Source organism: Macrotis lagotis, chromosome 1 (assembly GCF_037893015.1).
Source record: "Macrotis lagotis isolate mMagLag1 chromosome 1, bilby.v1.9.chrom.fasta, whole genome shotgun sequence".
NCBI classification, from domain to species: domain Eukaryota; kingdom Metazoa; phylum Chordata; class Mammalia; order Peramelemorphia; family Peramelidae; genus Macrotis; species Macrotis lagotis.
This window is the reverse complement of record NC_133658.1, coordinates 322,383,118-322,405,733: the sequence shown is the minus strand read 5'-3', so window position 1 is coordinate 322,405,733 and position 22,616 is coordinate 322,383,118. Positions and strand designations below refer to the sequence as shown.

At 36.3% G+C, this 22,616-nt stretch overlaps 1 protein-coding gene and 1 pseudogene across 4 annotated transcripts in view; one reads left to right on the top strand and one right to left on the bottom strand.

Moving 5' to 3' along the window:
• Positions 1-9,229: 9,229 nt before the first annotated feature.
• LOC141505588 (COMM domain-containing protein 8 pseudogene) lies at positions 9,230-9,963 on the top strand (annotated as a pseudogene).
• Positions 9,964-13,518: 3,555 nt separating this feature from the next.
• Positions 13,519-22,616, bottom strand: part of LOC141505580 (uncharacterized) — a 55,027-nt gene continuing 45,929 nt past the window's right edge. For 3 of the 4 annotated variants that reach the window (XM_074211514.1, XM_074211512.1, XM_074211513.1), the window contains exon 6: positions 13,519-21,597. In XM_074211514.1, the coding sequence (XP_074067615.1) occupies positions 19,748-21,597 (1,850 nt within the window). In that variant the 3' untranslated portion in view covers positions 13,519-19,747. The remainder of the gene's footprint in view (positions 21,598-22,616) is intronic. The other variant, XM_074211515.1, reaches the window with a different exon arrangement.

Here is a 22,616-nt window from a genome sequence, read left to right as displayed (position 1 = left end):
CTGAATTGGAACTCCCGTCTTTTTTAAAAATTTTTTTTATTAAAGATTTTATTTATTTTGAGCTTTACAATTTTTCCCCTAATCGTATTTCTCCCCCCACCCCCCACCCCCACAGAAGGCAGTTTGTCAGTCTTTACATTGTTTCCATGGTAAACATTAATCCAAATTAAGTGTGATGAGAGAGAAATGATATCCTTAAGGAAGAAACAAAGTATAAGAGCAAGATCAGACAATAAGATATCAGAGGGGTTTTTTTCCCCTAAATTTAACGTAATAGTCCTTGGCCTTTGTTCAAACTCTGCAGTTCTTTCTCTGGATAAAAATGGTATTCACCATTGCAGACAGCTCAAAATTGTCGCTGATTGTTTCACTGATGGAATGAGCAAATCCATCAAGGTTGATCATCACCCCCATGTTGCGGTTTGGGTGTACAGTGTTTTTCTGGTTCTGCTCATTTCACTCAGCATCAGTTGATGCAGATCTCTCCAGGCTTCCCTGAATTCTCATCCCTCCTGTTTTCTAATAGAACGATAGTGTTCCATGACATACATGTACCACAGTTTGCTAAGTCATTCCCCAATTGAAGGACATTTACTTGATTTCCAATTCTTTGCCACAACAACAGGGCTGCTATGAATATTTTTATACAAGTGATGTTTTTACCCTTTTTTCATCATCTCTTCAGGGTATAGACCGAGGAGTGGTATTGCTGGATCAAAGGGTATGCACATTTTTTTTACAAATAATGTTTTTTATTCATTAATAAAATATTCTTGTTTAAGAGTAAACAAAATACCCCCTCCCCCCAAAAAATATAGACTCGCTTGAGCGATAAAGGGGAGAGAAAAAAATTAAAATTGAAAAAAATAATAGTAATAATTGTAGGTATGGCCAGGTGGCACAATGGACAGAGCACCAACCCTGGAGCCAGGAGCACCTGAGCCCATATCCAGCCCCATACACCCAGCAATCACCCAGCCATATGACATGCAAGCCACCCCAACCCCACTGCCCTGAAAAAAACAACAAAAAAAAGAATGAAAAGACCCAAAATAAAAGAAAATAGTAATAATAGTAGGGGTGGCTGGGTGGTGGACAAAGCATTGGCCCTTGAGTCAGGAGCACCCAGGTCCAAATCTTACCTCAGACACCCAACAGTCACCCTGCTATGTGGCCCCAGGCAGGCCACCCAGCCCCATTTGCCCTGCAACCCCCCCCCCCAAAAAATAATAATAATAAAAATAAATGTGCTTGAGTTTATGTTCCAACACCAACAACTCTGTCACGGGTGGATCACGTTCTTTATAAGTCCATCGTAAAAGTTACTTCCATATTTTTCCACCATTGCCATTGCTGATCGCAACTCCCTCCTTTTGTATTTCTTCACTACCATGTACTATACTTTCTCTCTCCTTTCACTCTGACTCTGCTGTAGGGAAGCTGAGTGGCGCAGCAGACAGATCCCTGGTCCTGGGGCCAAGAGGCTCCGAGCCCCCATACCACCCTTTAGGCCCAGCATCCTCCTGGCCCTATGGTCTCAGACAGGCCTTCCAATCCCAGCCCCTTGCAAGAAGTAAAAAAGAAAATGTGTTATATCTGACCAGTCTCCCCCCATGGTCCATCCTCTCCTCCTTCATTCACGTCCCCACCCCTAACCCCTGTCCCCCCTCTCTCCTTCTTACTCCAGATGCCTATACCCCATTGAGTATATATGCTATTTCCTCTCCTAGCCACCTCTGATGAGAGCGAAGATTCCCTCATTCCCCCTTGCCTTCCCCCCTTCCATATCATTGCAATAGCTCCTTGTAATAAAGAAAAATATTATTATATGAAATATCTTGGCCTATTCCCCCTCTCCTTTTTCTTTCTCCCATTACATTTCCCTTTTTTTCTATTGACTCCATTTTTACACCATATTTTATCTTCGAATTCAGCTTTCTCCTGTGCTTCAACTATAAGAGCTCCCTCTACCTGCTCTATTAACTGAGAAGGTTCATATGAGTATTATCAGTGCATTTTTCTATGCAGGAATACATGCAATTCATCCTCATTAAGTCCCTCATATTTCCCCCTTCTCCTCCAATCTCTATGCTTCACCTGAGTCCTGTATCTGAAGATCAAACCTTCTATTCAGCTCTGGCCATTCCAACAGGAACATTTGAAATTCCCCTGGTTCATTGAAAGGTCCATCTTTTTCCCTGGAAGAGGACATTCAGTCTTGCTGGGTAGTTGATTCTCGGTTGCATTCTAAGCTCTTTTGCCTTCTGGTATATTATATTCCAAGCCCTATGAGCTTTTTTGGGGGGGGGTTAGCAAGGCAAATGGGGTTAAGTGGCTTGCCCAAGGCCACACAGCTAGGTAATTATTAAGTGTCTGACCCCTATGAGTTTTTAATGTAGTTGCTGCTAAGTCCTGTGTGATCCTGACTGCAGTTCCACGATATTTGAACTGTGTCCTTCTGGGTGCTTGTAATATTTTCTCTTTGACTTGGGAGTTCTGGAACTTGGGTATAATATTCCTAGGGGTTGGTTTTTTGGGATCTCTTTCTCAGGGAGAATCAGTAAATTCTCTCCATTTCTATTTTGCCCTTTGCTTCTAGGCTATCAGGGCAATTTCCCTGTAGTAATTCTTTGAAAATGATGTCAAGGCTCTTTTCCTGATCATGACTTTCAGGTATTCCAATAATTTTTAAATTACCTTTCCTAAATCTGTTTTCCATATCAGTTGTTTTTTCAATGAGATGTTTCACATTTTCTTCTAATTTTTAATTTTTTTGGTTTTGAAGTATTGAAATAAAGAAAAATCTTATCATATGAAATATCTTGGCCTATTCCCCCTCTCCTTTTTCTTTCTCCATTACATTTCCCTTTTTTCATATTGACTCAATTTTTACACCATATTTTATCTTCAGATTCAGCTTTCTCCTGTGCTTCATCTATGAAAGCTCCCTCTACCTGCTCTATTAACTGAGAAGGTTCATATGAGTATTATCAGTGTCATTTTTCTATATAGGAATACATGCAGTTCATCATCATTAAGTCCCTCATATTTTCCCCTTCTCCAATCTCTATGCTTCACCTGAGTCCTGTATTTGAAGATCAAACCTTCTGTTCAGCTTTGGCCATTCCAACAGTAACATTTGAAATTCCCCTGGTTCATTGAAAGTCCATCTTTTTCCCTGGAAGAGGACATTCATTTTTGCTGGGTAGTTGTTTCTTGGCTGCATTCCAAGCTCTTTTGCCTTCCAGTATATTATATTCCAAGCCGTATAAGATTTTAATGTAGTTGCTGCTAAATCCTGTGTGATCCTGACTGCAGCTCCATGGTATTTGAATTGTGTCCTTCTGGCTGCTTGTAATATTTTCTCTTTGATTTGGGAGTTCTGGAACTTGGCTGTAATATTCCTAGGGGTTATTTTTTTTGGGATCCCTTTCTCGGGAGGATCTGTGGATTCTCTCCATTTCTATTTTGCCCTCTGCTTCTAGAATATCAGGGCAATTTTCCTGTAGTAATTCTTTGAAAATGATGTCAAGGCTCTTTTCCTGATCATGACTTTCAGGTATTCCAATAATTTTTAAATTACCTTTCCTAAATCTGTTTTCCATATCAGTTGTTTTTTCAATGAGATGTTTCACATTTTCTTCTAATTTTTCATTTTTTTGGTTTTGAAGTATTGATTCCTGATTTCTGGTAAATTCATCAATCTCCCTGAATTCTATTCTTTGTCTGAAGGATTTGTTCTCCTCAGAGAGTTTTAGTATCTCTTTTTCCATCTGGCCAATTTTGCTTTTTTAAGGCATTCTTCTCCTCAATAACTTTTTGAACTGTTTTATCCATTTAACCTAAGCTGGTTTTTAGCATGCTATTTTCTTCAGCATTTTTTTGGATTTCCTTGACTAAGCTGCTGACTTCATTTTCATGTTTTTCCTGCATCTCTCTCCTTTCTTTTCCCAGTTTTTCTTCCAACTCCCTCATTTGATTTTCAAAGTCTTTTTTGAGCTCTTCCATAGCCTGAGCCCAATTTCTGTTTTTCTTGGAGTCTTTAGATGCAGGAGCTTGTGTTTCCTCATCTTCAGACTGAGTATTTTGATCCCTCTTGGGGCTCATATGCAAAATATTTCTCAATGGTCTTCCTCTTGTTTCTCTGCTTGCTCATTTTCCCAGCCTGGGCCTGGTTTTGGGGGTGCTTCCTGAGCTTTTGGGACACTCCCACAAGGGTCTCAGTGTGTGAGGCTCTGTCCTCCCACCTATTCTGTGAATGACCATATGCGCCCCACCTTTGCCTCGAGGCTGAGGTGGGGGGGCTGCTGTTCTATGGGGGGGGCCTAGACTGCAATCAGGATCTGAATGTGTTCAGAGCCCCAGAGTCCTGTTCCAGAGGCAGAGGACAGAGCTCTGCAGTCTCTCTTCACTCCCCTTCCTCAGCTCAATGGGCTCATGGCCTGGGGGCTCCTGCTTACCGGCTCCATCTGCTTCTGTTCCTGGATCTGGCCTGCTGAAAGACCAAGCTGCTGGCTGTGTGCCCTGAGGGCTGTGCTCTATGTGCTCATGCTCCCTCTGGCAGAGGTCCCCTGCTGTTCCCCCACTTTGTGCCTGGTGCTCCCTGGCATGCAGCTCAGGAGACTCCCCCGCTGCTATGAGCTGTGGCTCCCAGCGCCCTGGGGCTGCCTCCGGGAGGCTGAAGTTCTTACCCTCTGGCGGGCCACCCCTCTGGCTGGCACCCCACCTACCCCGGGGGAGCAGAGCCTTTCTGCTCTTTTCCAGGTTACCTTGAGTAGGAGAACTGCCTCTCTGGGTCCCTTTATGGGTTCTGTCTCTTAAAAGTTTAGTTAGAGTCCTTAGTTTCAAGTTTTATCAGAGAGCGCCTAAGACTCATCCCTTCTTGTCGCCATCTTGGCTCCACCGGCCCCCCAAGACATTTCTGACCTCAGATTTCACCTACTGCTTCTTACCTCCTTTCTCTCTATGTAAGATGTTAGTGTCAAGCCCAGCTGAGGGATGAAAAAAGCCCTACTTAGACGGATCCATTCAACCCAGAATGGAGACGCCTGTCTTTCCATGTTTATTCCTGTTTACCCTTACTTCTGGGTTCAGTTTCCTGCATCTTATTCTTCTGTACCAGTCCACCCATTTATAAATTTGCGCTTAGTACAGAGATGCAGAAAGTGATCATGGAAGACACTCAGAGGCTATAAATTCATGCAAGATTTACTGAAAGGAGGGATGTCTAGGTGGCGCAGTGAATAGAGCAATGGCCTTGGAGTCAGGAGTACCTGGGTTCAAATCCAATCTCAGACACTTAATAATTGCCTAGCCATGTGGCCTTGGGCTAGCCACTTAACCCCATTGTCTTGAAAAATAAAACCTAAAAAATAATAAAAAAATAATAAAAAATAAGATTTACTGAAAGGATACATAATATCAGGAGATGTACATATAAGCTGCTCCAGGGTCTCAATATTCCCAACATATGGGCTCTGTGGTCTCTTATTTTATAACGGCAATGGCATAGAGCTGAGTGCATCTCCCTCCTTAGGATAGTGTCTGGTACATGGGAAACATTTAAACACTTACTGACTGAATAACTGCAGGAACACTCTAAAGAAGGAATGCTAACGAGATCTGTGGCATATAGTTCTTATAATGACTATGGGTTAGTGCACATTATTGTAAACTCAGAGGGGAGAGGGCCTAGGGTATAGAGAGAACTAGATATGATACTACAAAGACTATAGAAACTGGGTGTGTTTAACATGAAAAGGACAAGTTTTTGGGGGGGCCGGGGGGCACATCATAGTTTTCAAATATTTAAAGAGGTGCTATACAGAATAAGGATTAGATATTCTGTTTGACCTCAAAAGGCAGAATTATGAACACTTGGTAGATAAAGAGAATTCGATTTGGGCTGGATGCTAGGCAAAACTTCCTAACAATTATATTCTAATTTGGAATGGGTTGTTTCAAGAAGTAATGGACTAAAAAAAAAAAAAAAACAAAACTAAAAATTTTTTTAAAAAAGGGGTGGCTAGGTGGCGTAGTGGATAAAGCACCTGCCTTGGAGTCAGGAGTACCTGGGTTCAAATCTGGTCTCAGACACATAATAATTACCTAGCTGTGTGGCCTTAGGCAAGCCACTTAACCCCATTTGCCTTGCCAAAAAAAAAACAAACCTAAAAAAAAAGAAGTAATGGACTTGGGCAGCTAGGTGGCTTAGTGGATAAAGCACCAGCCTTGGAGTCGGGGTACCTGGGTTCAAATCCGGTCTCAGACACTTAATAATTACCTAACTGTGTGGCCTTGGGCAAGCCACTTAACCCCGTTTGCCTTGCAAAAATCTAAAAAAAAAAATAAATAAAAATAAAAAAATAAGAAGTAATGGACTCTTCAAGAAGTAATGGAGGTCTTTCTATAAATCAGTTCCACTGTAATTTCAGTTCTTATTCATTTAACTATACTTACTGTGTATAAATATTTTAAATAAGCAAGGAAGTAAGAAGTGATCCTTTCTCAGAGAAAACCCCCCCTAAAAAACTAGGGAAGTTTTTTAAGATGCAAGGATGAATTAATGGTAAGCATCATGAAGTAGAAAGAATAAGGATTAAAATTCTATCTCCTCTTTAGAGTCTGCCCTTGTTCACCACTTTTCTAGAGACTTTCCAGTTGGGTTCTTTATAAGATACTTTGACCTAAATCATTGATCAAGTTCAAGGCAATAAGAGCTCCTCCTTTTTCTTCTTTGGTTTCCAAATAGGAAACAATTGTTTTCTATTTGATTTCCTCAAGTCATCATATTCCCTCTGATCTCAGGCTTTGTGCCTTCCTGAGACACATTTTACTAATTAAATTGTCCCAATGATATGGCTCAAAAGGCTTTTCTAGGACTGTGTTCCAATTCCATTCACAATACTTATCCACCTCTCAGACTACATTTTTGTTTTCTCCTGACCCTGCAAACCCTTGTGGTACTTCCAGAGCTCCAGAATTCACTGGCAGAATTGAATGAACCAAAACAATTAGCATAGAACCAATGGGTAATAGAAACCTTTCCTTGAAAAAAAATACATGAGAATTTCAATATCAACATTCTTCTCTCCAATAATTAGGTCAGATACATATTTTATCATAATTATAGTTTGAAATATGGAAATACTTTAGTGATTATTTCAATATGTACTCTTCCTTTCTTATCTTAGTAATTGAGCAGTCTTACCTAATACATTTTATATGCAATCCTTAAAAATAACTGAGGGGAAAAAGTTCCAATCATGATTGATTATTCTAGGATAACAAAGTATTACACATAAGAGACTTGATCATCAATACCGTATTGCATTTACTGGGTACAATGTTCTCCTGGTTCTGCCCACTCCATTTTCTATCGGTTCACGTGACTTTTCTGAGCTCATATTGTTGTTGTCCTTTCAGTCACCACCAACTTTTGTGACCCTTTTGGGGTTTTCTTGGCCAAGATATTTGAGTGATTCTTCTCCAGTTCACTTTACAGATGAGGACACTAAGGCAGATTTCAGTGACTTGCTCAGAGTCACACAGAGGCCATATTTGAACTCAGGAAGGACTCTTCCTGACTCTGGGCCCAGCTCTTTACGCATTGAGTCACCTAACTGCCTCTTCTGAAACCATTCATCATTACTTATAGAATATTCCGTGACAATCATATACCACAGATTGGTCAGTCATTCTCCAAATGTTGGGAATCCCCTCAATTTCCAACTCTTTTCCACCACAAAAGATCTGTCACAAATATTTCTGTACAAATAAGGTCCTCTTTTTCTTTTATCTCTTTGGGATACATGACTAGTAAAGGTATTGGTGGATCATAGCCCTTTGGAAGAACTTTTAAATATGTAGTTCAGAATTATGTAGTCTATAACCTTTGAGTTTGGCTGCTATTAAAACCTAAGTTTTGAGGGTTTTTGATATTTGATTTCACAACATGGGAATGGATCAAAAAATGAATAATTGTCAGCAATGTCTTGGACATTCTTTTCAGGCAGACACAATCTATTTAACATGAAGACAAGAGGTAAAACTGTTATGAGATAGTTCAACAATGTAGAATTACAATTTATCAAACACAGTAAATTGAGATTTTAATTATGATGGTTGCTAGTAGAGGGAAGTTTATGAGATGAAGTTAATAGAACAGGCATCTCTTAATTTCTTTAAAAGGGACTACATGGGGGGTGGCTAGGTGGCACAGTGGATAGAGCACTGGCCTTGGAGTCAGGAGTACCTGAGTTCAAATCCAGCCTCAGACATTTAACACTTAACAATCACCTAGTTGTGCAGCCTTGGGCAAGCCACTTAACCCCATTGCCTTGAAAAAAATCTTAAAAAAAAAGGGACTACATGACCCTAAGTCTCTTCAAAACTTTCAAAGATGACTATAAAAAATCTTACCAAGAAAAGGACATGAATTTCATAATTCTGATAAAAGTTTTCCTTCATCTCTATTACAATGTAAAATAAGACTGCATTCATTTTTTTAAGTGAAATATCCCAAATTTCAGGGTTCTTTTCCTATTAACATAAGATTTATGTTTTCATGATCTTTATTCTTATAAAAATGAAGGTAATTTTTATTTATTAATCTTGTATTTTTCAATTTAGCTAAATTAGTTTCAATAAACTTTCAGTTGAATTTGTTAAACTTTTCTAGATTCATTAACATTTTTAGTGACAATTCTGACTTCTACATACATTCGTCAAAACTCACATTATGTGATAAAAACTATTTGGGAAAAATAGTAGAAGGAATTTGGACACCACATTTTACATTATATAATCCAGTGAATTCTGGATGGTTGAGAAGGAAAATGGAATAGAATATTTAACTCAATCATGGGAGATGAATTTTCTAGTTATAAATATGTAAGGAACTATTAAGAATAAGATTTTTGGACAGCTTGGTGGGGCAGCTGATAGAGTACCAGCCCCGGAGTCAGGAGTACCTGGGTTCAAATCCAGCCTCAGACACTTAATAAATACCTAGCTGTGTGGCCTTGGGCAAGCCACTTAATCCCACTTGCCTTGCAAAACCTTAAAAAAAAAGAATAAGATTTTCTACATTTAAAAATTTCTGAACAAAAATCAAAATAGAAAAAGAATGGAAAAAATAGCAAAAATAAGGTTCAAAACTTGACAAGTATATAGGGATTATAAGAAAAAAAATCAGCCCCCCTGCCGGGGTCTCCGGCCGTGGCTGAGCATGGAGGCGGGAGAGGACCTGCCCTTGCGGGGCCTGGAGAAGTTGCCGGCGGAACTCGGACTCAAGTTTCTTCATAAAGTAATTGATGGAATTTGTGGACGTGCCTATCCTCAATTTAAGGATTATGACACTATTTGGGATTCAACTGAATGGATTAGTCTACTGTAGGATCTTTCCAGATTTTTCAAAACTGTCATTGGTAAAAATAAAGATTTTGAAAAGGTGATTGAACAGTTGAATCACTTTAAGCTCAGATCATCAGAAGACAATCATGAAATGTTTGAAAAGTCGGAAGGATGAAATTAGGAAAGCCCGTTTAGGAGAAATAATTGCCATTTCTTCTACTCAGTTACAGGATTTTGATTGGCAGTTAAAGCTTGCTCTCTCTGGTGATAAGATTGCTACATTGCAAGTCCCACTTCTGAACCTTGATCTAGATGTAAAGGAAAATGGTGACATTAAACAATATTCTGTAGCAATGAATAAAGAAGAACTGCAGAACTTAATAAATTCATTGGAAGCAGCTAATAAGGTCATCTTGCAATTGAAGTGACTGGAAATGATGGATGATAGAGACATCGACCTCTTACTATTACAACAGAGATGGCAGCAAGAGGGGAGTGTGCTCAGAGAACCAGGGGATACACTGTTACAGTATACTGATCTAAGCAAGCAACAGTAATCTGACATTAGAAAGATGAAAGTATTTATTTGGTTAGGAAAAACTACTATGGTTGATGTGAAAAGCATAAAAAAAGTAAATAGAAAGATTATAATAGTGTTTTATATTTTTTAAAATTTGTTTTATGTATTATTTTGTAGAGAAATCTTTAGAAACATGTCTGTTTAGAAAAATACCCTGTTTTATGTATACTAAATACATCAAGTTAACATAAGCATTCCAAGTACAAATTGTACCATTTTTAAAAAAAGTTTATAAATACTAGTACCATAATGATGGGATTAATAATTTTAAATGTTTTAGATCTAATTTTAAAACTATGTAATACTCCTCCTTAATATATTTATATCTCTATACACATATATCCAAACATATTATATATCTGTACAAATGTAAATGACTATACAGATATACAATTTATGAATTATTTTATAAATATTTCAGAAATAAATTTATGTCATCTAGTACTTAATGACTATTAGTCACAAACTAAACCTAGAGAAGAAAGGAATCTTAGCTGAACAAGATTCTCTTCCACAATATATTTGACAAGGGAATATTAAGCTTTTGTTTGAAGACTCTAGTGAAAGGGATTCTCTGACTCCTGAGATGGTCCATTACCCTTTTGATTGTCCTAATTGTTTGGAAATCCTATTCACTGATTTGAAATCTATCTTTATGACATCTCCCATTAATTTCTGATGTCTTACTGTAACTAAGAAATGGACCTTTTAAAAGATAGTAGTTTCTTTCTGAAATTGTAGGGCTCAGAACTGAACACAGTATTTCAGACGTGGCCAGAGATGTCTTGGTTACTGTGGCACAGTCACCTTTTCCTCTCTGCTTCTCAGTGACACATGGGAGGACAAACTGACCTTTTGGTTGCCATTTACCACTTGATTCATGTAGAATTTGCTTTGGTCCCTAGATTTTTTTCAGACTAGTTGCTCTATAAACATTGTTTCCCTGCTTTGTATTTGTGGAGATTACTTTTTGAACATAAGTGTTAAGTCTGTCTAATTAAATTCACCCCTGTAGTCTAAGCTGACTAGCATCTGAATATCAACTTTGTCATCAGACATGCTGGTCATCCCCCCAGATTTTTATTAAATCAACTGCTTGGATGAAAAAAAAATCACAGTCTACAATTTCTAAAAGATAACAGGGTATTAATGTAATATCATTTTTATGGCAGAATAGTAGAGCAGAGTGGGTTATATTGCCTCCAGGAATTTGCAGAGCTCCTTTAATGGTCCTCAGTTTATCACACAAACAATTGCCCTTAAAAAAAAATCCAGCCTTCTTTCTATTCCACAAGAGATGTAATAGTCTCCAAAGAATTATGTTTCTGAAGAGGAAGCCCAAAATGTTAATCAATTGAATAACTTTAATTGCACTAGTAATGTCCAATAAAAATGCTCTATTTAGTATTAATTAGAAAAAATGCAAATTAAAATAACCCTGAGATACCATCTCACACCTACCCAGATTGGCTAGTGACAGAAAAGGAAAATGACAAATGCTGAAGGGAATGTGGGAAAAAATAGGGACACTAGTGCACTATGGTGGAGTTGTGAACTGGTCCAGTCATTCTGGAGAACAATTTTGAACTATGCCCAAAAGGCTATGATCCACCAATACCATAACTAGGCATGTATCCCTAAGAGATAAAAGAAAAAGAGGAAAGGACCTTATTTGTATGAAAATATTTATGGCAAATCTTTTTGTGGTGACAAAGAATTGGAAACTGAGGGGATTCCCATCAGTTTGGAGAATGGCTGAACAAATTATGGTATATGATTGTGATGGAATACTATTATTCTATAAGAAATGATGAACAGGATGGTTTTAGAAGAGGCAGTTAGGTGGCTCAGTGGATAAAGAGCTGGGCCTGGAGTCAGGAAGAATCCTTCCTGAGTTCAAATATGGTCTCAGATTCTCACTAGCTGTGTGATTGAGCAAGTCACTAAAATTTGCCTCAGTTTCCTCATTAGTAAAATGAATTGGAGAATCATTCAAGTATCTTTGCCAAGAAAACCCCAAATAGGGTCATAAAGGTTGGATGTGACTGAAAGGACAACAATAACATAGGTTCAGAAAAGTCATGTGAACTGAACAAAATGAAGTGATGTAGAGTCCCTTTCCTGGACTCTTATGTTGAGTCCCAGTTCTGGACTTCCTCAATATTCCCTAGGCGAGTGTTAGAGGGATGGGAGACAAGGATTGCAAAGGAGACAAATACTCCATCAAGATCTCCAAGTGCTTCGTTTATTCACCAAAACACCAGTGTATAAATACCTTTCCAGTCTCTAATCCACTCCCACTCCCATGGCAGTAAGATAAGATTCTGGTGTTCAAGGACACCAGGTGAAGATAATTCACAATACTCCCATACACAATGGTTCCCAACAAAGTGAGAACCAGGAAAACATTGTATCCAGTAAATGCTTATTGATGATCAACTCTATTCAGATCAAGATAATGATCCAAGACAATTCCAAAGGATCCCTGATGAAAAATACTATCCAACTCTATAAAGAGAACTAGATGATTGTGGACTATGGATTAAAGTATATATATTTTTTCATTTTAAAAAAATAACGTGGGGCGGCTAGGTGGCACAGTGGATAAAGCACCAGCCCTGGAATCAGGAGTACCTGGGTTAAAATCTGGTCTCATACATTTAATAATTACCTAGCTGTGTGGCCTTGGGCAAGCCACTTAACCCCATTTGTCTTGCAAAAAAAAATAAAAAAATAAAAAATAAATAAATAACTTAAGATTCAACTTTGAAATAACCATTTTCTGCACATCAAATTGGCAAAATATAATTTAAAAGTCAAACTCAGCTGGTGGGGCTGTGGAGAAATGGGTACTCTGCTGGTAGAATTGAACAGGCTCTTTTTGTATAGCAATTAGAATATATTAAATAAAGGTACAAAATAGGGAGGCAGCTAGGTGACGCAGTGGATAGAGCACCAGTCCTGGAGTCAGGAGGACCTGAGTTCAAATTTGACCTCAGACACTTTTAGTAATTGCCTTCCTGTGTGACCGTGGGCAAAATAAAATTTTAAAAAATTACAAAATAGTCATAGCCCTTACCTTAGTGAGTCCACAGGAAATATATCCTGGAAATCTTATAAAAACAACTATAAAAATATATTCATTCAATATTACATATTAATTACAAAAAGTTGGAGGTAACGTAAATATTCAACAATTTCCAACAATTGTTAGAAAAATATGACATTGATGGAATGAAATATTATAATGCATTTAAGACCACTAAGTATGGAGAATAACTTGAAAGTCTTTTATGAAATAATGCAAAATAAAAAAATAAGCTATAAGGATAGGGTTACACACTAAAATTATATATGGAAAAAATAGGAAAGAAGTCAAAAAGACTTCTACAGGGAACTTCATTGTTACTGAAATGGTGTTGCTATTTTGTTTTGAAAATAATTTAAATGTAAATAGTTACCAAACAAATTTATTTGTATTAATTTTCATTAAGTCTAATAAAATATTTAATAAAATTTTAAAATAAAAACAGCATGAATTCTAAAGATCTAAGAACTTGGTAGCACATATTATTACAAGGTATCACAAAATATATTTTTGGTGATTTGCTACCCCAAAGAAAATGGATATAATATTGTTGAAAGTTGATTAAATATTTGATGTCATTTGTATGAAAAGTTAGGGCTTGACTATTGGGCTGAAATGTGAATCCTACTATCATTGTTTCAATGTGAAAATTGAACTGGAACTTAAAGCACCTCCCCACCCTCATATAACCTGAGACAACTGAGTGCAATCTTTATTTACTTCCTTTTCTCTCAAAGGTTCTCATATTTTTTATTAGAGCACATTTAGATTTTAAATATATGCTTTGAAGATCTGTGATTTCATCAAGCCACTTTCACCATCAATGAACAGTATGCCACAAAAGTTTCATGAATTTCTGTGATTTAAATTTCTATTTAAAATTTTTTACTTTCATTAGGGACAGAATAACTGTCTCCGAAAATAAAACAAAACACAACTCAAAACAAACAAGGAACAAAATCTTGCCACAGACTTCCAGTCTTCTACATAGCAGAACCAAACAAATTAACAAAGAACTACAAAGAAAATGCTTTCCCTTTGTGTCCCTTTCCTGTTTTGACATTGTGCAACTTTTGTTTTCATTTCTTAAAAAGAAAAAAATTGATTCTGACTCCCTTGATTCCAAGCTAACATTTCACTTAGGTATTCCTTATACTTTCCATTATTTTTATGACAGGAGAGTCAAGCAAAGTGGACTGAATTGCCTTCAGGAATTTGTAAAGCTCCTTTAATGGTCTTCAGTTTATCACAAAAATAATAGCCCTTAAAAAACCTCAAAAATCTCCAATCTTCTGTTTCAGTATGACAGCAAGTGATGAAATAAGTCTCTAATTAAACTAAATATCACACAGAGGGCAATGGAGAAGCACAAGGTAAATATGAACAGAATGTAACATTTAAGAAATTAAAAAGATGTTATCAAGAAAATATGTGTGACAAGAAGAGAAGATAGGCTGGTCATTGCAAGTGAAGCTTAAAGTTTAAGCAAAATGATTCTTCAGAATGTAGGAAAAAGGAAGGAATGTCTATAAAATGTTGGCAAACTTAAAGAGGGTTGGCTAGGTGGCACAGTGGATAGAGCACCCACCCTGGAGTCAGGAGTACCTGGATTCAAATCCAGTCTCAGACATTTAATAATTACCTAGCTGTGTGGCCTTGGGCAAGCCCCTTAACCTCATTTGCCTTGCAAAAGCCTAAAAAACAAAACAAAACCAAAAAAAAAAAACAACTTGAGGACATGAGTGAGTCATAAAGGACTGAGAGTCCTGGAAGGAATGTGAGCTGCATCATTGCAAGGAATTCTCAGGTCATGCTCTCACCTGAGTTATTACTTTACCCTATTCCTTTATATTCATGCCATAATTTATGAATCTATTTTATAATTGTTGTATGTTTAGATTGTTTCTAGTTGTTTGCTATCTTTTTGCTTTTTGTTTTCCTCCTTCAACTCTCCAATTCCACCTCTCCTCTCTTTTAGAAAGAATCCTAGTGATGTAATTTCTAAATTTAAAGATGTCATTTTGTGATTTATTACATGTTTTCCAAAATGTTTGTTCTACTCTTACAATTGAACCAATAGTAATTGGATTTAACGAATTTTGTTATTTTTTTCTATTCTAGTGTAATTTAGTATTGTAAATTGCCTTAAATAGCATTTTTGAGTGTTAGCAAGGTTAAGCATTTTTTCTTAGTTATTAACAGATTGACTTTGCTTCTTCACAAATTGTCTGTTTTCATGTTTTGTTTCAGAAGGAAATTTTTTTTTTGCCCCACATCTAAATCATCAGCATTTCATAAATTCTGGAGGTCTCTCTCTTTTTGTTTTTTGCAAGGCAATGGGGTTAAGTAACTTGCCCAAGATCACATAGCTAGGTAATTATAAAGTGTTTGAGGTAGCATTTGAACTCAGGTCCTCCTGACTCCAGGGCGATTCTCTTTTCACTGCGCCACCTAGCTGCCCCTGGAGGTCTCTTTTAGTTTGCTATATTTATTTTTAAAATGTTCCTCAATCTTTTTTACCCTTAGATACTGTATTTTCTTGTGAAAATTTCTTTAATTATCAAATCCAAATTATCTCCAATTTTTTTATTTAATGAAAAGGTTCCTCTTCACAATATGGGAAATTTTTTCTTTCTATTTTTCCCACTATTAAAAAATTGCTGATCTACCTAACAGTTAATTTTGGCCTATAGTACTATGTGGATCTAAGCTTCTTTTGATCATAGTCATCTATTTTTCCTCCACAAGCTTTTATTGACATTATTTCATTTCTATCTATTTTCTATTTAGGTTTTTCATTGTTTCTTAGTAACTCTTTTCAGGTTTTTTTGTCCTGTTTATGTATTACTTTGTAGTCCATGTTCAAATCTTTATGACTTCATTTGGGGTTTTCTTGGCAGACGTTGGAATTGTTTGTCTTTTCCTTTTCCAGTTCATTTTACAGATGAAGAAACTGAAGCAAAAAGGATTCACACTGAGGTCAGATTTGATTTTAGGAAGATGAGTCTTTCTTTCTCCAGACTTGGCACTCTATACACTGCACCACCTTGCTGTCCATTCTATTATTTTGTTTCTACCACCATTTTCTTTTCTTCTTCCGAAGACCAGTCAGTTTTTATAACTATTGCTTATGTAATAATGTTGCTGATAGTATTAGTTCACTTTCTGTTGTTTTTCACTTATTTATGAATTTATCCTTCCATCAATACTCTAGCATTACTTGTAAGGAAAAGGAAAGTAGGTTTATTTGTTTGAAATCTAGGGCCAAGGGGTGTCTAGGTGGCACAGTGGATAAAGCACCGGCTCCGGAGTCAGGAGTACCTGGGTTCAAATCTGGTCTCAGACACTTAATAATTACCTAGCTGTGTGACCTTGGGCAAGTCACTTAACCCCATTTGCCTTGCAAAAACCTTTAAAAAAATGAAATCTAGGGTCAAGCTTGAATGTTGGTTTAATTTTTGAATTTTGCCCCTTCTAAAAATGATTGTGCTATTTGAATTTTTTTCTAGTTTTATAAAATAGAGTACTGGTGTCTTGATGATACATAAAACATCTAAGTCACTTTGGGAAATATTGCAACTTTTGTTATCTGAGTAACCTAATCACATGCAATGAACAAATATTTTAGTTCTTAATGTTAAAATCATTTAGAAACTTTTAAGCTTTTTCCACAAGTAAATGTTGATACTTAATATTTTGATGTAATTATAAAAGCTATTTCTCCATCATTTTCCTTTGATTAATGGTAATGATTCTGTGGGAATATTTCATATTTTGCTATTTTAGTAAAACCATTATTTTTTTATTTTTCATTTTATGAATAATCACACTATAAGCAATTGGAAATATTTTCACCTTTTCATTTCTAATTCTTATTATTCATGTCATCACAATTTATAAAATTGCTAATAGGAAAGCCAAAAGTACAAAGTCCTGTTTAAGACCTATATTGAACAGGAATGCTGCTAGAATTTCTTCTTTGTAGGTTCTAGCTTCAAATCCTTTTATAAATCATAATAAAAATATTTCCCCCATTAAAAATGTGATTTGGTTTGTTGGGGTTTTGCAAGGCAATGGGGTTAAGTGACTTGCCCAAGGTCTCACAGCTAGGTAATTATTAAGTGTCTGAGGCCGGATTTGAACTCAGGTTCTCCTGACTCCAGGGCCACTGCTCTATCCACTGTGCCATCTAGCTGCCCTAAAAAATGTGTTTTTAATCAAGAATGTTTTTTCTATACTAATATAATCATATAGTGGATTTTCTACATTTTTTGAGGAAATGTTTTATACAGATGTTTTATTGGCATCATTCTACCCTCACATATTATAAATCTTTTCTTGCTATCACTTCATTCCTGCATAACCAGAAATCTACATCCTAAGTTATTTGCATTTCGAGTATCTCCTCATATAGCACATATTTTATGGGTTAAGGGTTTAAGGTTTGCTTTTCTTATTTTTTAAAATGCCTTTTTCCAATTTGTTATCCTCCCTTGTTCTCCTTGAAATCTGGTGTGTAGCATATACTAGCATTTCTCTTATAATGTTACATTTTAACTGTGAGGAGCTTCTAGCAGTACTGAATTTAGGATTTTTCATCCTGAACAGTTCAATAAATAAAATGACACAAAAAAGTCCATGTTCTCAAGCTTAGATTCTTGTTATGTCTTGTGGATTATTTCTAATAATATTTCACTGGTTACTTTCACCAATTCTGAGGGAAAAAATTCCATAGTTCCCTGAAAGTGTCTTAAGTTCTCTAGCATGTTTACAATCCTGACTATAGTGTTGTAATTTATCCTACAAATATTTTTGTGTCATTTCAATAGTCTACATAATTCAATGTGTCTTTTTGTGGAGAGAATTTTCATCTCCTGCTGTTCCACAACAGTGTGCAAGTCTATTTTCTAAAGCATTTATTTTTTTTTTTGCACTTCTTCCAACATAAGTATTTTGTACAATATAGTTATTAGCTAACCTTATGATTTTTCTAAGTATTGCCAATTTCACTTTGTTATACCTTTGTGAGAATTGAATGGACTATACCAACTCCATCTTGTGACTCAAATCTGGATCTGAAGTTCACTTTCTTGTCAATTATGGGTTTAGTCCAATTTCTGTTTTGTGAGAAAATTGCATTATACTGTTTGAACCTAGACCTATGTGGCTGGGAAGGTGGACCACCTCTACCTGTTGTTTAGAGGCCCTTAAGTAAAGAGTTAGATTAAGCTGACCAGAAACCCATTAAATCCAAAGATTGATGCAAGGAGTTTTTTCACACCTATACATCTCAAGTAAACCATTTATCTTATTTGAAAACAGACCCCATACTAATCAATCAATTACTGTTTCATTTGTTACTTTGATAGAACAGATACTTGGGGGGGAGTAGAACAATTCTTTTTTCCTGACTTCAAGAAGTTGCAACTTTTATGCTCTCTCTCCAAACCTAGAAAGCCCCAAATTTAATTAGAAATCAGATTACCCAGTCTTGTATCCTGATTATATGTTGTTTTCTTTTAATGTATAAAAATTGTCTCCCCCTTTATTTGGGGTCCAATGCCAAGCTAAGGTGTGGCCCCTATTTGCCATGCCATTGACTTGTACTATTTAATAAATCAATATGCTTAGAAGCTTGAACCTTTGTTTCCTCCATTACATACCCAATGGGAAGACAAATTCTTTTTTTTGTTGTTTTTTTGCAAGGCAAATGGGGCTAAGTGGCTTGCCTAAGGCCACATAGCTAGGTAATTATTAAGTATCTGAGACCGGATTTGAACCCAGGTACTCCTGACTCCAGGGCCAGTGCTTTATCCACTGCACCACCTAGCTGCCCCTGGGAAGACAAATTCTTAACTGTTTTTTTTTTCCTAAAAACATCCTTTTCCATCTTAGTTTCTGGCATTTTATCTGATTCAATAGTTATTAGGTATTTTCAGTTTTTTCAGTACAGTTACTTTGTTCATATTAAATTTTGGTTAGTCTTTTTTTCTTCTCATATATGCATGCAATTTATTTTTAACTTTTTCTCATTGCTCTGTTTGTTTTTTATTTCAGGGAGTTGGGAAAAGTGATCAAGGAACTTGACTCCATTAAATCCTCTCACTTTTGACATCTAGGTTTAAAAAATTTTCATCACTGTCTGTGATTTTAGAAAAATAAAACAATATGATTTATTTTCTTATTTGTAAAATGAGATGAGATGATTGGGCTTAACATTTTAAAATCTATGATCCTTAATAATTTTATAAGCACATATTTCATCTCACATTTGTTTAACTTTTAAAAAGAAAGATGGTCAACTCACTTAAAAGTTAATGATCAACTTCCTTATTGTATTGGTTAGTCATGGCCTACAGATGTGTTAATGCCAAATATTATGCAAAAATTTCAGTAGGTGTTTGTTGAAAACTGTAAAACTTGGTAATTTTTAAGAATCCAAACAACATAAAAATTTATATGTATTATCAGGAAACTTATGTTAGCTGAACTAATCATTTGACCATATTAATTTTCAGATGATATGCTTTGAGGTAAATTGATGTGAAGTCCCTGTTGGCACTGAGGTGTACAGTACAGCAGAAAGAAATACAGGAGAGGAAGCATATTTTTCTCTAAAACATGACAAAATCAATTAGTGACAAACTATGACTTAATGACCACAAATATTTGAATATAGGATAAATGTAACAGAAGCATTTCTCCAACCACTAAAAATCTCAGGATTACTCTCCACTATGAAGTCTCTGATGTCTGACTAGAGTTGAACTATGCCTAAAGGCATTCCCACACTGATTACATTTATAGGGTTTCTCTCCTGTATGTATTCTTTGATGTCGAGAGAGATTTGCATGCAGTCTGAAGGCTTTCCCACATTCGTTACATTCATAAGCTTTTTCTCCAGTATGAATGCTTTTGTGTTCAGTAAGCTGTGTATGCAGTCTGAATGTCTTTCCACATTCGCTGCATGTATAGGGTCTTTCTCCAGTATGAATTCTCTGATGCTGAGTACATTGTCTACTTTGACGGAAGGTTTTCCCACACTCGTTACATTTGTAAGGTTTCTCTCCAGTATGAAGTGTCTGATGTCGTTTTAATTGTTTACTTTGACTGAAAGTTTCCCCACATTCTTGACATTCATAGGGTTTTTCTCCAGTATGGACTCTTTTATGTTGAGTAAGGTTTGCACGACGACTAAAGGCTTTTCCACATTCATTGCATTTATAGGGTTTCTCTCCAGTATGGACTCTTTGATGCCTCATAAGAAGTGCACCATCCCCAAATGCTTTCCCACAATCACTACATTTATATGGTTTTTCTCCAGTATGAATTCTCTTATGCTGAGTAAGTTTTCCACAAAGTCTAAAGGCTTTCCCACATTCATTACATTCATAAGGTTTCTCTCCAGGATGAATGCTCTGGTGTTTAGTGAGGTGTCCGTGCAGTCTGAAGGCTTTCCCACATTCATTACATTCATAGGGTTTTTCTCCAGTATGGATTCTCTTATGTTCAGTAAGACTTGAACTCCGACTGAAAGCTTTCCCACATTCATCACATTTGTAGGGTTTCTCTCCAGTATGGATCCTTTGATGTTGCTTAAGAATTGCACCTGTACTAAAAGCTTTCCCACATTCATTACATTCAAAGGGTTTCTCTCCAGTATGAATACTCTTATGTTGAGTAAGACTTCCACGAAGTCTGAAGGCTTTCCCACATTCAACACATTCATAGGGTTTCTCTCCAGTATGGACTCCTTGATGCTGCTTAAGGAGTGCACTCATACTGAAAGTTTTTCCACAGTCATCACATTTATAAGGTCTTTCTGCTGTATGGACTCTCTGATGTTGCTTAAGAAGTGCTCCTTTACTGAAAGCTTTTCCACATTCATTACATTCATAGGGTTTCTCTCCAGGATGAATGTTCAAGTGCTTTGTAAGATGTCCATGCAATCTGAAGGCTTTCCCACATTCATTGCATTCATAGGGTTTCTCTCCAGTATGAATTCTCATATGCTGAGTAAGGTGTGCGTGCAATCTAAATGCTTTTCCACATTCATTACATTCATAGGGTTTCTCTCCAGTGTGAATGCTCTTATGTCCGGTAAGGCTCCCACGTAATGTGAAAGCTTTCCCACATTCATTACACTTATAAGGTTTCTCTCCAGTATGGACTCTCTGATGCTGCCTGAGGAGTGCACCCTTACTAAAAGCTTTCCCACATTCATGACATTCATAAGGTTTCTTCCATACACAGATTTTTTGATGTCTAATTAGGTGCGAACTAAATTGAAAAGTTCTTCCATGTATATCACATCCTTGAGATTTTTCTCTTACAGAAACTTTCTGTTCCGTAACAAAGACTGAATTCAAACTAATTTCGTTACACTTTAGGTCTGTCTTCCCTGGGATAATTTTCTCTTGAGGAACTATCATTTGCCTTTCAAATGAATCAACATGTTTCCAGGTATCTCTTAACTCTGAGTACCAGATAACACCTTTTGGAAATTCTTCCACTGTCACCTGGGATAATTCCTGTACAGAAACATCATGCTTGGTTTCATGTCTGGTCACCCCACCTGAAAGAAATACAACAGATTAAACAAAGAGGATCTGATAAAAGTCCTATTAACCCATGTCCAAATTATTCTAATAGAGCCACAATTAGTTTCCTGTTTTCTATCACATCTTATTTACATTGATCATGTTCAGTGTCACCAAAGGAATTCCACAAAATCAACAATTTGATGTTTATAAAAATCCTGCTTCAGTCCTAGTTCACCTATGTTTTTCCTAACAAAAATCAGGTCTTTTATAGGGATGGAAATTCCTGCTCCATCTAAGTGATAGTAGTTCCTTCACATACCTTCAAGGACAATGTGCAGCTAGAGTAAAGGACCTGGAAGTCAAACCACTGGTGACACATAAAACAATAACATTTTATAATATTTGAAAAGTATATTAAAATTTAAAACTAAAGTAATATATATATACATATATATATGTATGTGTATATATATATATATATATATATATATATATATATATATTCAGAGATGATTTAGAATGCAAATTCTTTGTCAAGGAATTATTTCATTAATTATATTTGTATTTCCAGTGCCTGGAAATACAGTTAACTTGGGACTAGGTGTTTAATAAATATCTAGTATTGGGTGACTGATTGATGGACGGGTGATAACAATCAGGGAAATCTGCAAATGTTTAAAGGATATGGTGGCAACTTAAATTCTGCTATGAGATATTACAGAATAATAAAAAGTTTGCTACACAAAGATTATAGAACATTTTAGAATGGGGATAGAGCTATAAAGAAAAATGAGAAAAATGGTAGCACTTCCACAATATTAAGAATATTCCTGGGGGCGGCTAGGTGGCGCAGTGGATAAAGCACCGGCCCTGGAGTTGGGAGTACCTGAGTTCAAATCCAGTCTCAGACACTTAATAATTACCTAGTTGTGTGGCCTTATGCAAGCCACTTAACCCCATTTGCCTTGCAAAAACCTAAAGAAAAAAAAATATTCCTGATAGAAAAACTAATAATTTTTTGTTTTGAAGATGCAAATTACTACAAAGGGAA